The sequence below is a fragment of the Megalobrama amblycephala genome, linkage group LG24, assembly GCF_018812025.1.
Source record: "Megalobrama amblycephala isolate DHTTF-2021 linkage group LG24, ASM1881202v1, whole genome shotgun sequence".
NCBI classification, from domain to species: domain Eukaryota; kingdom Metazoa; phylum Chordata; class Actinopteri; order Cypriniformes; family Xenocyprididae; genus Megalobrama; species Megalobrama amblycephala.
In genome coordinates this window covers 33823445-33840394 of record NC_063067.1, presented here as the reverse complement: position 1 = coordinate 33840394, position 16950 = coordinate 33823445, and the positions used below count along the sequence as shown (strand labels likewise).

Genomic DNA, 16950 nt, shown 5'->3' with positions numbered 1-16950 from the left:
GCATTCACTCGCAAACCTTTTGAGTTCTTTGCGAGTGAACGCAAAGTTTCTAGGGAGAACGCAAAAGCACTGAAATATTTTTTCCCCTCCTGTCTCATATTTTTCCATCACAATGTCCCTTTAGGGGCTCCATAATTCTGCCCATTGCATGTCGAAAAAAATGTAGGTACAAAAAAAATAAATGCATGAATGTGTCATTCACAGTAAGATCAATGACATACATTTAGAAAATAGATTGTGTGAATTTTCAATTCTTCAGTTTTAAAATTTCTTAAATGAAATGTGCCCAATGCTTGAATTTTCTCATAGCATGGAAAAAAATGATGATTTTTAAAAGTATAATAATGTATAACTCAAAAATGATCATGTTTAATCTATTATATTCATTATAAACTTATAAACAAGAGCAGAGAGACATTCCTATTAACTTCCCATTAACAATCTTTTTATATATTAGGCAGCTCAGACAAATCCAATTATTCTCAAAAATTATTCTCATAAATCTAATGTCAAAACTGTCCATTACTGGCAGGTAGCCTAAAAAGCATGTTTCATGTCATAACATTTTTTTTTTGTTTTTTTGTTCAGTATATTATTTAAAATGCCTGAAATGTCTGTTCACACAGAATGTTTTTGCATTCCACTCTGTTGCTTTTCCATTGCTTTTCTATGCAAATATGTGCAGATGTGTTTGACCTTTGCGCTCTTTGTCCTAAAAATATGTCGTTCAACTTAAAGAAAATGTAACTTTTAAAAAAATATGTAGACCTTAGCATTTTCTTTTCCCATTACATTACTCTGCATCTTACGTTTTTAAACGCAAAAGCGTGTTCTCTGTGAACGGCCCCTTAACTCAACCTGACTGCATTAATGCGTACCGCGACAGTAATTTTAGGCTCAGATCAGGCAGAAAAAACGGTAACCGCACACTGGCAGCGGCACGTTTCCCTTTTTATACCCATCACCCTCTCTGCATAATAGCGCTCTCATCTTCCCAAAGGTAAATGTCAGGACCATTATATTTCAGAAAATGATGACAAGTCCTCATAGATAAAACAATAAAAAGCCTCTTGTGGCCTTTTGTGGACTGTTCTTGAGCTGCCTACTGTTCTAATGGAGCTAAATCCACTTCAAATACACATAAAACTCAATTTCCCTCTCAGTGCGATTCTGTGCGGCCTGAACTCTCATGCCTCACTTTGCATTGATTCATAGAGTTGAGAATATTGATGTAGTGCTCAACGGGGGAAGAAATTGGCCGAATGCAGCCGTCTAAGACTGGATGAATTACATAGGTGTGGAGACAAGAAACCACAGGTCTAATTTGTGGTTTTCACATGGACGTTTGAGAACATTTAAATGTGGTTACTTCACATTCTTATAAGGTAAATCAAAAGCCAACTTTTTATACACATGCACTTGTGTACATGCATTTAGTTTTAAACTCATTCACAGTCGGTTTGTGTGTGGAACTACGAGTAACGTTAAGAGTGAAGGTCTTTAACTTTCACATCCTCTTTAGTTAAAGGAGGTTAAGTGATTGTGTTCAACTGTTGTTGACCGTGACCCTTCTCAAAGGAGAGAGGCAAGCCAACATCCAATCTCATTAAGAGGTCGGCCTCTCTGACCCAACCAACGTTCAGTGTTTCTTCTATTTTTATAATACGATGGAGATTGGACTACTCTCTTTCACATCATTGGCAAACATAACTATTTTTATATTCTCATGAAGTTAATGAAGCTCATTGTGAAGTGTGAAGTTCATTGTAATCGCAGCTGTTTAATGCCTCCTCCTATGCTGCATTTTTTCACTAACAGTCGTGCAATAAATGCCTCTGTCACCCAGAGCACAGCAGCGATTTCAGCTCATTAGACTATAACAATAATGTTTAGATGAGCAATAAAAATACCTACGTGTTTGCAGACAAACCCAGACAGGGAATAGCGCCTCGGTATGAATTTTTAAAATCTTAGTTTTGTCTTTTGACATGTCATAACTACATTTTCCTAAATTTTTCCATAACAAACAGGGGAAATAACCAACATAAATCCATAAACAGCTCTAAAAAGCAAAACTTGAAACCTACCTTTCTAAAATACTTTAGAGTTCAGTAATAAAATATCAACAGTATAACAGTATATATATACAGCAGAAAAGTAAACTGTATAAAAATAAATTTATTGTTTTTACACTGCTCTTATAAATAAGTTACACGAACATGTTGTAGCTCATTACCTAAAAATATATGCTTTCATAGCCATATATATTATTTAATTTGACTAAACTACTTGGACTATATTGGGTTACACCAATGCAAGTAATTTTTAAGGGTCACACATGATAGAACAAATTTTTTTGGGTAAAAACTGCATGTTTTCACTTTTTATAGTGTATTTTTAAATAAATTATTGGTTGACCACAAATATTTAGCTGTGAAAACTGTCTATAAATCACTTTAAGTATAGTTATTTCATGCTACCAAGAAACCAGAGAGCAGGCTTTGCTTTATATTCAGGGCAAAGGTTGAATGCATCCAAAATGGTTGTATTACATTAGTATATGTATGTGTGTTGGGTTTGTGTTTTCTTCACTTTGCATTGACTGCCATGTCTTTACATTCACGCTCATTGTTACAAGTTGTTAACACTCAAGTGCACAGCTTTCTTTGTGGTCCTGGCCCCCCAGTATAAACATGTTAGTGTGTGTGTGTGTGTGCAAGTGTGTTATGATTTAGTGTATGTGCCCTATATGAGTGTGTGTACAGCAGGCCTAAAACAATGGCCCTCTCAGATTACATCTCTCTGTCTGTGGAGGCTGTAAAGGGGGGCAGGAGAACTCCCACTGGCTAACCCTCCCGCCTCTCCTGTCCGGGCCAGCGCTCTGATTGGCTCAGGCCACGTATATATTTACAGCATGGGTTCACCAAAACTCACTACAACTTTCAAACTCAGCACAAGAACTATACACCGTCTGGAGAGCAGGAGTTACAAAACACTAACATCTGTGGGATTTTATACTTCTGAAACATCCAAAACAAAGCCTTTTCTAATTTTTCCTTCTTTTTTTTTTCTGGCTTGTTTTATGATTCGTTTCATTTGTGTTACTGGTCAGTCTGTATTTAAAGTGACTTAGAGTAGCATAAAGGCGTCCTGGTGTTCCTTCTATCCAAAGAAAACAGCTTGCTTTAACCGTGGTGGTCTTGCTGGAATGAATATATCTGAGTCTAGTTGCTGTCAAGAGGCCAGTTCTCAGCCCAGCCAGGTTGTGGAGCACGGGACATGGGGTGCCTCCTCCAGCACTCCGGGCCCTGACCGGGGACATAGTTTTGACCGCAGCCGGACCACAGAGCTGGCACCGGTGCCAGGCTCTGGATTGCGGACGGGGTCCCGAAATGGAGGGGCCACAGCAGAGGCCAGGACTGGAAGCCCGGACTCAACTCGCCCTGGAGCTCTGACCTTAGGCTCCGGTGAGGGGAAATCAGGGGGGGAGTCGAGGATCAGGAGGCCGATGAATGCCTTCATGGTGTGGGCAAAAGATGAGCGCAAACGTCTGGCCCTCCAGAACCCAGACCTGCATAACGCCGTGCTCAGTAAGATGCTGGGTAAGACATTCCCTATGCAACATGGGGGTTAAGCTGGGGTCATTCTAGTACTTCGGCAGGGTGCGATGTCACGGACGTGGCATATTTGAAAAGGGATGCTTCAAAATCAGATTGAGTTAAAAAAAAAAAAAAAACACTGAGTTGCTTAATTATTAAAATTGATAAGTAATAAAATATAATATTAAAATAAAAATTAAAAACCCACAAAGTTTGCACACTTTATTTTATGGTGTCCTTGATACGGTGTAATTATATATTGAAGTAATATTAATTAATATAATTAATAATGTATTCACTATAGGGTTTGGGGTAGTTTCATGTAATTATGCATAATTTACTGTTATTACTACAGTAAGATCATGTAACATATGTAATAAGGACACTGTAAAATACAGTATTTCCTGTTAGGTTGATATGTGGTTAATAGAGGAATAATTTTGGTCTTGAGATACATAAATATTATACTACTTGACATTGCACTGGGTCAAACACGACCACATTATCATTTAAATCTTTAGGAAGTGGACATAAAATAAACTTGGTCTTAGTGGATATAATAATTTAAACATGATCACTTTTGTATTTATTGTTAAAATGATACTCGTGTTGCACAAAATCATGTCCCAATTCACATCCTGTTACTTCTTCTACAATCAAGCTGTTTCCTTGTTTAATCTAACTACAAGCTAAATGTTACACTCATGCTTAAAACCAACTTATATTTTTCAGTTTATTACTATAAAACCGAACTTAGTATGCAGTTCAGAATTTTAGATGAGAAAACAAGCCTTGGGCACACACGATATGGAAGTCGTTTAAAAAGTTTGTGAATGTTGCACAATATTTGTTTTTGGCTGTTTCTCGGGGAGGCATTTTGATGTCCTTATTTTTTGAAATACAGGGCTGTGGCAGACACACAAGCTGCTGATTGTCTGCAGCCATTGACCCATTAATAATTCAAATACTACAACCCAACCCTGTGTGCCCAGCACCAGTTACATGTAGTGATTCGCTCATGTCATGCTCGTTGTCAGCTTATGTTACGTACATCTATTTTCACCAAAAAAAAACAAACGCTGCTGCAAACATAATCGTCGTGACAGCTCTTTTAAAAAAAAATGTGCTTGATTATATTTGCATATTGATTCCAGAGAGCTAAATTAAATACTTTTTATAAATAACCAAATGAATCTGACTCAATAACCGAGGGCTTGATTGTTTCTATATTCAATTAGAACAATTTAGATAATGTTTTAGTGATAAAAATCATATTTATAAACCACTAAAACAGAAACAGTGGACACAAGAAGAAGCTTTACTCCTGAATCACTAACACTGAGTGAATGATGTTTTTAGGTCAGTCCTGGAAGGCTCTAAGCACACTAGACAAGCGTCCGTTTGTGGAGGAAGCTGAACGGCTCCGCTTGCAGCACCTCCAGGATCACCCGAACTACAAATACCGTCCTCGCCGCAAAAAACAGCCCAAGAAGATGAAACGAGTGGAACCGGGTTTGCTCCTCCAAGGCCTGGCCCATGGAGGTCCGGGACCCGGAGATGCCTACTCGCCGCACCGCCATGCCCATCATCTGCTGCCTCCTCTGGGACACTTCCGAGAGCTCCACCCATCTGGAGCTCCAGAGCTGGAGAGTTTCGGCCTGCCGACGCCGGAGATGTCCCCACTAGACGTGTTGGAGGAGGGAGGCGGAGATTCTGTGTTTTTCCCCCCTCACATGCAGGAAGATGTGGGCCTGACTTCATGGATAAACTACCACCAGCATCCAAACCATCAGACTGGCCACCACCCTCACCACAGCTCCCATAACCTCCAGCATTCCCACCCACACCTCAACCAGAAGTCTCCACTGGCCTGCCTCCCACTGCAGGAGAAATGCCTGGTGGTCGAGTCCACGAACCCTAATGGTCTCTACCCCAACATGAGCCTCCCAGAATCCTCCAAGGCTGCTCACACTCCCACACCTGCAGGCTATTACGGCCAGATATACGGGAGCAGTCAGCCCCAACCCGCCTTCACCTCTCATCTAGGCCAGCTGTCTCCACCGCCCGAGACCTCGGTGGTGGCTCAGGTCGCTCCGCCCTCTCTGGACGCTGTGGACCAGCTGGGACCCTCAGCTGAATTCTGGGGCGAGGTGGACAGGATTGAGTTTGATCAATACCTGAGCGCTAGCAGGACTCGATTGAGCAGGAATGCCCCTTGCGAGGAGAGCAGCGCTTTGATATCGGCCCTGTCCGACGCCAGCAGCGCTGTCTACTACAGCACATGCATTACGGGATAAAACTGCGATCTCCACGCAGACCTGAAGTCTGGTGCACATATGAGTCTCAGATCTTTTGAATTATTCGAGTTACCTTCTTCAGGGAATCATCTTGTCCGGTTTCACGAATCACTGGAGGTTACTGAACTCTATACATGTCAAGGATGGTTCTCACAGTATAGACTTCACTAAATTGCATTTCACAGTATGACTAGTCATTTCTGGTCTTGATAACCTGTACTTTCTGAGACTGTGGTCAAATTTAACCGATAATTTTGCTGACTCCATCCAGCTACTGTATGCTTACGGTCTCAAATGAGGGTACTGGGACGTGGAAGTCAAGAATGTGAATATTTTTGCTATATATACATATGTCTTTCTATTTGCTTTTTATATTGTTTCTATTTTTATAGACATTTTATATAAGGTTGTATGAAAATATGTTTTGCACTGGGTATGTGAAAACCACTCAAGACTCTTTTATACTGCACTTAATATCTTTCAAATACACTTATCCATGACAATCCGAAGTATTTTGATCTATTGGCGACTAATTTATCGTGCATTCTTCCCTTTTTTTGTGGTTTAATGTGTTTGAATTGGGCATTTCATGTGGACATGAAATTTTGTAATCCTCTTAGCACTCGAGGAACGTGCCGAGTTGGTAATAACTCTCCCCCTTTTGGTAATAATTATCTTCAAATAAAAAGAGTTTGCAATAAAAAATGTCTCAGAGCTATTAAATCAAAGCAATTAAATTGAAAACACACAATTGTACATAGTATTTCACTAACACACTTTCCCACACCACAGAGTGCATGTGCTTTTCTAGATGTTTTTTCTTCTTAAAAAGGGTTTTAATTAAAAAATTGTATTACACATCAAAATGTATTTTTTTTTTTTTTTTTTTTTTTTTTTTTGCTAAATAAAGTTGTCACTAAATGTTGGGTACTTGTCAAAATCATTACACTTGCATTAGGTACATATTTGCCTGTTTTATGTAAAATGGTGATGTGGCTGCAATTGTTGTTGCCTTTTGAGAGAAACAGAGAGCGAGAGCAGGGCCACAATGTTTAAGTTGTAATCCAGTCTCGTTTCTCTGATTCCCTCCTCCAAGATTTTTGATCAGCCACAAAATGAGTTTGGCTCTTTAAGCTATTTTTTCCCCTAAAACCACGGACAAAAAGAAAACATTTTCGACCGAGGAGAACAAAACTGAAACTGTCTTCTCTTATGTCTTCATGCAAAAAAAGGCAGCTCTGAGATTAAAGAAATGCTCCCTCATGTTGATTCATTCAATACTTGAGAACAAAAAGATTGATATAAGAGTGTTTTTCAAGAGGGAAAGTAGTCTTTCCAAAGCATTTACATTTCAGGCAGGATGCCTAGTGTGTGTGTTCTTTACATCAAATGATACACTTCATGTGTTCTTTTCCTCCATATCATGCTGACTATATTCGGATGTCTGTTGAATGACACACCACAGATTCTGTTGCCAAGACGCTAAGTGGGCTCAGTTAGGTCCAGGTCAGCTGCCGTGCGGTAAAGTTTCATCCCGCCAATTAATTAGCCATAAAATTAGCAGGAATGTCAAAACAGAGGAAGATCCTGGGGAAACTGGGGATGTTGGGATAGCAGGAATCTCTGTGTTGGAGAATATCTCCCTGTATGTGCAGCAGGGGGAAGGATGTTAAAGGGAAGAGGAGCTTTTTTCACCCCTGACCGGCTCCCTAAATGGAAAGAACAACACTGACCGATCATGCAGGTCCAGTAATTCTGAAGTCCAATGTGCAGGTCAGCAAAATGATGTGTATTTTGAGCTGCGCTCTATTTTGTGTGTGACAGACCGAAAGGCTACTCTTGTGGTCGTCAGTGGTATTGCGCCATTTCTTTCACAGTTTGGAGTTTATTGACCATTTTGACTATGTGAACTCAAAAGCAGGGTTTTCATGACATGCCCCCTGGTGATTTTTTATTTATTTATATATATATTTTTTTTTCAAATGAAACCGATTGTAAAGCTCTTGACTTTTTGGAAAGATTAATCATCAAAACTCAACCCTACAGGCTCCAGGAGTCTCAAGTTTAAAACAATGTTTCAACTTAAGCTAAGAGATCTCTTAAGTCTTTGTATCTCATTATCAGTCAACAGACCAGTGTTTGTTTTCTAATATTTTGGGCCTAAAAATAAAGAGGTTCAAAGTGTTCTCAATGCCTTTGAACATTTTTGCTACATTTTTGCTTACACTGTTTCTACACCTGCATAGTTCTGATAATAGCAGGGCTCCAGACAGAATTTTTTTATTATTTTTTTATGTTTGTTGATTATGGCTACAACATCCAAATAATGTTTTTCTTACGATTCAGCCTTAAAACTGGTTATCATATGTATCTTTGTTTACACGTTGTAATATTTAGTAAATGTAAATCTCACAAATCTAAAATTTACTATACACCACATTAACAGATTACGAATCATTTCAAATCAAATGACTCCGTCAGTGAAATTAGAAATGCTCTAAATGATTCACTGAGTGAGTCTGAATTACAACAATTTGTTATGCAAATCGGACATCACAGCTCATGCTGTGTTTGTCGGTGCAGGAAACACTGGCCTGACATGAAATCACATATGGACACACACAAAGCTTACCTGACTATATTTTGAATTATTGTTGAATATGTTTATTTTTTGTCACACTTACTGTAAGTCACAGTCCGGAGCCCTAAAATATGCTGATATTAAGAATATAAAGCCTAGGCGTATTGAGGAAAGGCATGCAATTTTTTCTATTAGGCCTAGTTGTCTTTTTTCTATTTTTCTATTTTTTTTTTAAGTGATTAGATATAGGCCTATAGTATTAGCTTAGTAAATGACAAAAATGTATTTAAAAATTACCGTAGACTTGCATTGCATCTGTATCTCTTTTTTTCCCTATAAATGATTTATGCCTCAGATCATGCAGATGACACGCCAAAACAAATGCTGTCATGTGTTCTGATTTTTGGGAACATAATGGTGTGAGACCATAGACCATCAAGGAGGCAATTATTCCAAATCATTCTGATGACAGACTTTGGCTGAAGCATTTCAGAATGACTAAAACAGCATTTGATGTTGTGCGCACTTTGGTTCACTTTAGACATTCTACTAAGTATGAAGTAACTTTGCAACTACATGTAAACTATCTCTCATTAGAGTATTAGTAAACGGTTATGGTTTGGGTTAGTGGAATAAATTGACATGTACTTGCAAATTACTTATAGTCTGTAGAATGTCTGTTGGGGAGCATCAAAATAAAGTGTCAGCAGATATTAAACAGACAGTCTACTAATACTCTAATGAGAAGCTTTCTTGCAAAGTTTTATAGTTAGTAGAATGTCTAAAGTGGAGAATCAAAATAAGCTGTTACAGTTTTTGCAATTTTTATGATTTTATGCACATCTTGGTATTTCTATCCAGTGCTTTTTTTTTTCTTTTTTTTTTTTTAATACAATGTCCCAAATGTGCATAAGAATATGTGGAGACAAACATAGCTCTTGTGCCAGTGACTACCACCCTAGCAACACCCTAACAACCACCTGGAACAACCCAGAAATCACATAACATTGACAATAACTTTTGCAAGTATTAGCACTAATATTTTCATACATTTTCTGCATATTATGCAAAAATCCAGTTGCACACTGTCAGACTTTTATTCAAATAGGATGTGTCTGTTTTATGCGTTTGCGCATGTGGGAGTGTTAGTGATTTCATGTGTCAGTAAGTAAGAAGGCGAAAGATCTTGACCTGCGTAAGTGTTTTATTATTGCAGCTGAAGAGTGCATGTATGTGTGTGTGTGTTTTTCTTCGCACACTTGCTTCAGCTTTTCCATCAGGCCAAACAACGGACTCTCCCCAAAACCCTGTCCAGCAAACCTACTGCATGATGTCATCTGTATATTTTCTGTTTCTTTCCTCCCTTCTTCTTATCAGGAAGTGTGGCCCCCTACTATACCCTTACTCTTCCCCTCTTGGACAGGAAGTTGCTCTGCCTCCCCTTCCTGTGTAAGCAGCAGGACGTGGCGCATATGTGTGCGTGAACAAACATGCATGTACCGTAAATGCGTAAAGAAGGAACCAAGCCTCTATTACGGGACTCACTGACCCTGTTTACACCTGGTAGATACGTGATGTAATATGCATCTCAGATGTGTCTTGTGAATAGATTTAAATAGAGGTTGGCCTTTAATTTCATATTATATATATATATATATATATATATATATATATATATATATATATATATATATATATATATTAGCCTCGTGGCTCGAGGTCCGAGGCTATTGGTGCTGCCGGGCACGCTGTCAGCCCTGGCTCACACTGGCCCCAACAGTGGAAAAGTGACTAATGGGGTCACAGACAGGCCAGGCTAGAGTTCAGAGGTGCAAGGAAGAGCCCAATATTACAGTCAAAATCATATATTAGCTTCTGCTACTTCTATACAACAAAATCTGAAACATCTTGAGATCATTAGTTGGACATATTCAACATTTTTAGCACTGATAGTACATGAAACATCGCATTGACTTACTGCAACTTAATCCCTGTGAGTAGGTGGCTTTTTTAATAGAATATTATTCCAGAGACAGTGCTAGAAAACACAAAACTGCTGGTCGCTGGTTCTTGACTTCCTGTGTCCAGTCTTTATTGTTGAACTAGAATGTCTCCTCTGACTTTCTCTTTCCTGAACTGTCGGCATAATTTACGAGTGTGGCTATGCATAGGCCTGGTGGTTTGGTGGCCTTGGGTTTGTGTGACCCGTGGGTTGTGGGTTCAAACCCAGGACAGGACGGTAACTGTGACCCAACCAAATGGACACATGCCATTCCACTCTGAGCTTCAAAGTCAGGTTGTGATGGTTACAGTTAGAACAAGCTGCTAAGACTTCTATGCATTGGCTATATGGGTGGTTTTATGGGAGATTTCAGCCTTCTGATGCGTTAACACATTCGTATTTGTTTAATTCCACCTTCATTGCATACGAAATATATGCACTGATCAGGCCTGTGCACTTTTACAGTTGTAGTTCTACAATTTATTGCAATTAAATGATGACTGTATACTGAGACTTCACAGTAGGTCCAGGAAATGACTATAATGTAGCAGCACTGTGCTGTAGAATTACAATAATTATCTGTGTCTGCATTACAGTAATCTTGAGTATATGTACACAGTGTTTAGGTGCTCGGTATGTTCCCAGCATTTTTTGTATTTGCTGATTTATTGTGCTGCTTTTTTTTGTCACTTTTAATTGCATGTTTTTATGTAACAGTTAGTTCCAGTCCTCAAATCTGATTGGTCGAGCAGAATTCCAAGTGCGCTGGTACAGCACTGGGACTTTTCACTGTTCATATCACTCCACTTGTCTGTGTTTGTGGAAAAACATAGATATTCTGGCCGAAATTAAGAATTAATTCATACGACTTAATTCGTTTTTTGATCAAATTCTCTCATTTTAGGTAAATCATGGTCAAATTGTTTTCATTTGTTTCCTTGTTTTAATTTAGTTAAATTGTGGCCATGAGGGGACAAATTAATAAATCATGGGAATGTTGTTTTTTTGTTGTTGTTTTTTTTTATCATGTGCTGGGCTCCGTATAACACAGTTACTCCAGTAGGCGGCTACAACAGACTGTTGCAATGACTGAGTCATTGAATAATTCATTTAACCAATCTAAAAAAATAATAATAATGAAATAAAAAAAAATGAACCATTCAGGAACAAAACATCACTACTGTGTTTTTTTTTTTTTTTTTTTTACCCAGAGCAGAATCAGAAATTAACTTTCCCAGAAAACACTCTTAGTTCATAAAATATTATAGTATTATTGCTGTATATAATGTTCAGTGTTGCCACATATAGATGCAGTGTAGACATGTGAAGTTATAACTAAATAATATAATTAAACCACAATTATACTTACCTTTTTTGTGTTCTGTAATGCTACTACACCAACAGGAGAAAAATAATTGAGAGTAAAAACAATAAAAATGGTGTAATTTTTAGGAAATACCAGACTCAGAAGCAGAGATATGAATACAACAGGTTTATTTAGCAGTGTTTGCGAAATGAGCAAACAGGTGAGTAATCTTGAATATAGCACAGTGGTCTCAAACTCATAGAGGGCCACAGATCTGTTTGGTTTTGCTCAGACCCTAATCAAACACACCTGATCCAGCTAATCAAGGTCTGAACTGTGCAGAGCTGTGGCCCTCCAGAAGTGAGTTTGAGACCACTGAAATAGCAGATAGAAGATCATGAAATTATGATAGTGTCTTTACTGTGTTGAAGATGATGGTGGAGATCGTGGATTAGGTGATGAAGATCGTGGAGAGCACATACTTCCCAGGATGGATGGTACAGGTGAGTATACAGGTAATGGTTGAGGCTTACAGGTGAAGGAGAGGATCACTGGAGACTGGAAAAACAAGGATCAAGTAGGAGATGGCTGGAGAATCACTTTGGAGAAATTACTGCATGTAAATAGACAAGTAAGTAGTCCTTATCAAGATCAGATGATGAGTGTAGTTGAGGTGTGTGCTTTTATGCCTGAGGTGAAGAGTGTGCAGGTGAGGAACAGGAGGGATGCTGGGAAATGTAGTGTGCTATAGTGACAGGGCTGGGGATGGGAGTTCATGACAGTAATACCATAATGTTGATTTTAAAAGAAACATGATTATCAAACAATTTCACATTAAAAATAATAATTTATTATGACTGTAAGCTTGCATTTATATCAGTGTTAAATTCTGAATACATAATCATATTTTTCGGCATTACTTCTAAATTTTGGCAATTGTTTACAGTGTGCTCTAATTGTTAAAGTAGTCAATTGTGTTATTCCAAGACAAGCAGCACTTGCGAGGGGCCATTTTCTCCATGGCTCTCTACAGTTTCCATGACAGTGCCATAATTGACAGTGCAGCGTCTGTGAGACGGGCTGCTGACCCGGAGTGACGCCTTGCTAAAGATCGGGGAGTGAGCCAGCAGACTAAAACAGCCCTCATAAACGCTCCGTTCTTTTTTGGGGGTTGTTTTGGGTGTTTTTTGATGTTTTTCTGTTTCGAGGTTATTTTTTCCTTCACACAATTCCCCTTCTCAGGTTTCCATTTTCTCTTTTACAAACATATCATTGTGAGTCTCTGTCTCTGCAGAGTCAAACAGGACTTGGCCTTGAGAGCGAGTGTGTGTGTGTGTGTGTGTGTGTGTGTGTGTGTGTGTGCGCTCTCACCCACACACTCAGCACATACTACTAAAGGGCTAGTCACTGCCCTGGCCCGGAGGTTACGAGGGTAGTGTCTCCACTTGGTCTTTGACAGGGTAATTTCAATTGTTGACTCTCTCAGACACAGTCAATCACACACATATACAGTAAACTCACATCCCTTTCCCAGGACCCACAGTCTCTTAACCCGCTGGTGCCATGCGGCCGTTGTGTAACATCCACCCAGGCTCTGTATGTTATTTTTTTCCTTTCTCATCCTGCCTGTTATTTGCCATCCTTATAATTATAAAAAACAACTCTATGCCCTTGATGAGTGATGTTTTTTTCAAGTCTCTGTGATGTAAAGACACTACCACTTACTCGCTGATTTATCCTCACTGTGTTAAATGGCTGTTTCCGTAGCGATGTGACAGGGCTCTGCAAACTGAGGACAAAACTCTTTTTTGTTTGCATTAAGTGGTTTTCTCTGGGAGAGAAGAAGACAGCGAGACCGCAAGTGTGGGGAGTGGCCAAGAGCCAAAATGTGGGGGGAGGGTGGGGGGTAAATGAGGGTAAATGAAGAAAGAAAGAAAGAAAGAAAGAAAGAAAGAAAGAAAGAAAGAAAGAAAGAAAGAAAGAAAGAAAGAAAGAAAGAAAGAATCAGACAATAAAACAAAGAAAGAAAGGAACAAACAAGCAAAGTAATAAAAACAAACTAAAAAGAAAGTCAAAACACACAAACAGAAAAAAACAAGAAAGAAACTCACAATCAAACAACAACAAAAGAAAGAAAGAAAGAAGCAAAGAAATTAAACCCAAAAAAAAAAAAAAACTAAAAAAGAAATGGTCAAACAAAACAAACAAAGAAACAAAGACTCAGAGAAAGGAATAAACAAGTAAAGAAATAAAAACAAACTAAAAAGAAAGTCAAAACACAAACAGAAAAAAAATTAAACAAAGAAAGAAACTCACAATCAAACAACAAAACAAAGACTAAAAAGAGAAAGAAACAAGCAAAGAACTAAAATAAAAAATAAAATAAAAAAGAAAGTCAAACAAAAACAAACAACCAAACAAACAAGAAACAAACAAAGACTAACAGATAGAAACAAACAAGCAAAGAAATTAAATCAAAACAAACTAAAAAACAAACAGTCAAACAAAAAACAACAACCAAACAACCAGAAAAACAAACAAACAAACAAGAAACTAACAAACAACAAAGCAAAGACTAAAAGAAAGAAAACAAACAAGCTAAGAAATTAAACCGAAACAAACTAAAAAAGAAACAGTCAAACAAACAAACAAACAACCAGAAAAACAAACAAACAAACAAGAAACTAACAAACAACAAAGCGACGACTAAAAGAAAGAAACAAACAAGCTAAGAAATTAAACCGAAACAAACTAAAAAAGAAACAGTCAAACAAAACAAACAAACAAACAAACAAACAAACAACAAAGCAACGACTAAAAGAAACAAACAAACAAGCTAAGAAATTAAACGAAAACAAACTAAAAAAGAAGCAGTCAAACAAACAAACAAGAAAGAAAAGAAAAATAAATTCAAAACAATCAAATAAATAAACAAAAAAGAGAGAAATGAACAAAGCAAAATAAACACTCAAAGAAGCAAAAAAAAAAAAAAAGGAAAAGGAAAAGCTGCTTTAGCTTTCATCTTCTTGCTCTCTGAATATCTGCACACAACACACAACACACACACACACACACACACACACACACACACACACACACACACACACACACACACACACACACACACACACACACTTAGCTTGAAGCTTCACAGCTCTATAAAGCCTTCCTTATTGTTGCTTTCCAATTCTATTTTCTGATTTTATTTTCACATGAAAAGTTTGTCAGCATATTCCACTTATTTATTTTAATTTACCCCAAAAAATGTCTGGAAAGTTCCACCCAAAATTGAAAAAGACAGGAAAACAAGATGAGGAAAGATGTTGCTTATGTGTCGCTTGTGAGTCTCTGTAGCTAACCACCCACTCCAGTGCTATTCGGCACATCAAAAAGAGCTTAAGTTTCTGATGGAAAGCCAAACATTTCCTATTCCTTTTTTATGGTCTCTCTCGTCTTCTGCAGCTCTCTCTGTGACCAGCATGGGAGGAAGCATGAAGCAACACTGCTGTGATCCTGTTCCCAAGATGTTTGAAGGTGAATTTTTTTACATATTCAACTTTCACTTTGTGATTTTCACAATCCTGCTGTTACACTGAATATCAGAGTGATGATATTCTTTAAAACAGACCTCTTTCTTATGTGATATTGTTTAAATATCAAAAAATATAAGACACCGAGTAGTAGGGACACATAAAGGTGCAATTATTCTGCTTTGAAATGTGCACATTGTCACCTGTAAAAATGTGTGTGCGTTCAGTCGTACAGCAGATGACTCTGTTTCCTCTCCTTTGTTATTCCAGTTTCTTCCTGTTTCACACACTTTAATTTCACACTCAAAAACACAGATTTAAAGAGAGGTAGTGAGATCAATTCTTCATTATTTCTCAAGAGGTTATCTGAAAAACACTTGACAGACATTAGAAAGTCAACATATCATTTTGTCAGTGTCTTTAAAACCAGACATGTTAGGCAAAGGCATTCGCTGCTGCTTCCACTGTTAGCCCTCAGCACAACATTTCCTATTTCTCAGTCTGTTCCATTTTTTCCCCCCAGTTGGAGGATGTTTTTTCCTTTTCCTGGTCACGTATTACTCAACATCACTGCTACCTCAAGGAGGTATTTCCCATTACTTTGTAAACGAAAATGTCCATCATTAACATCGAGCAGTGCACTGTTGAACCTCAGGCCAAAACAATATGATATGTAGTGGATTGTAGTATGTCCGGATTACATTCATACTACACACATTAATACTATATACTGTAGAATGTACTTTTTAATGTTCACGAGGTAAGTACTTATTCAAAAGAAGGAGAAAGCTGAGGATAATGACCAGGCCTACATTTGGAAAATGCAAAGAAGTGATTTATACAGTACGCGTTCAAAAAAGAGCATAAAGTGCTACACTCGGGTCAGATGTGTACAGTGTGCCTGACGTAAAGTGCTGTCATGAAACTCTAGATGTCGCAGGCTGATACATAGGTTCTTAACTCAATCTGCTTGCAATCACATCATTCTCTACAGGGCCCAGCTGATTGGTTCTTGCTGTATCAGTAGGCAATGATCTCGCTGCTCAACCTTCAAATATTTGGTCAGCATTTGCTGTGAAATTGCAATGTCCTTTCAGAAACCCTCCATCTTCCCCAGCTCCACCTGTATAGATCTGCTATGGGTAATTCATGTATGCTATATTGTGCAGCAGCAGCATGTCTTACTTGCTCACAGCAATGTATGTATTGGCAGAAGTAAGTCCAGTACTTGCTCTGCAGCAGCAGAAGCAATAACAACAGTGTAGCAAATCTATTCAAACATATCAACATTGTCATATCCATTACCACGCTAAACACTCCGAGAGTCATGACAGAAATTTAATCATCAGCATAGTAGACTTGTACTAACTGTGCATACTCAGTACACCCGATGGGCACATGCAAATTGTTTGCAATAATTAGTCTGCCTCGGGCCGTTATTTAACAGTCAGAAAAGAACTTGAAAAGACAGAACAACATAAAACTACTGGAGATGGCAATAACAGCAGATGGCTACGATGATGAGTGTTTGTTAGGGGGTTAAGAAATGCACGCAACTTAAATGAGTACAAACACATTTTTATCCCTCATAACTTCTGGTGAGAAATAGCACATACACTGGACAAACATAAGACT

General features: G+C 38.2%; 1 protein-coding gene across 1 annotated transcript; it reads left to right on the top strand.

Annotated features, from left to right (window-relative positions):
• The first annotated feature begins 2766 nt into the window (after positions 1 to 2766).
• On the top strand, positions 2767 to 6601 carry sox18 (SRY-box transcription factor 18). The gene is made up of 2 exons (XM_048178683.1): positions 2767 to 3602; positions 4959 to 6601. Exons 1-2 carry the CDS (start codon positions 3209 to 3211, stop codon positions 5894 to 5896), a joined length of 1332 nt encoding a protein of 443 aa, XP_048034640.1. The 5' UTR covers positions 2767 to 3208; the 3' UTR covers positions 5897 to 6601.
• Positions 6602 to 16950: the final 10349 nt, after the last annotated feature.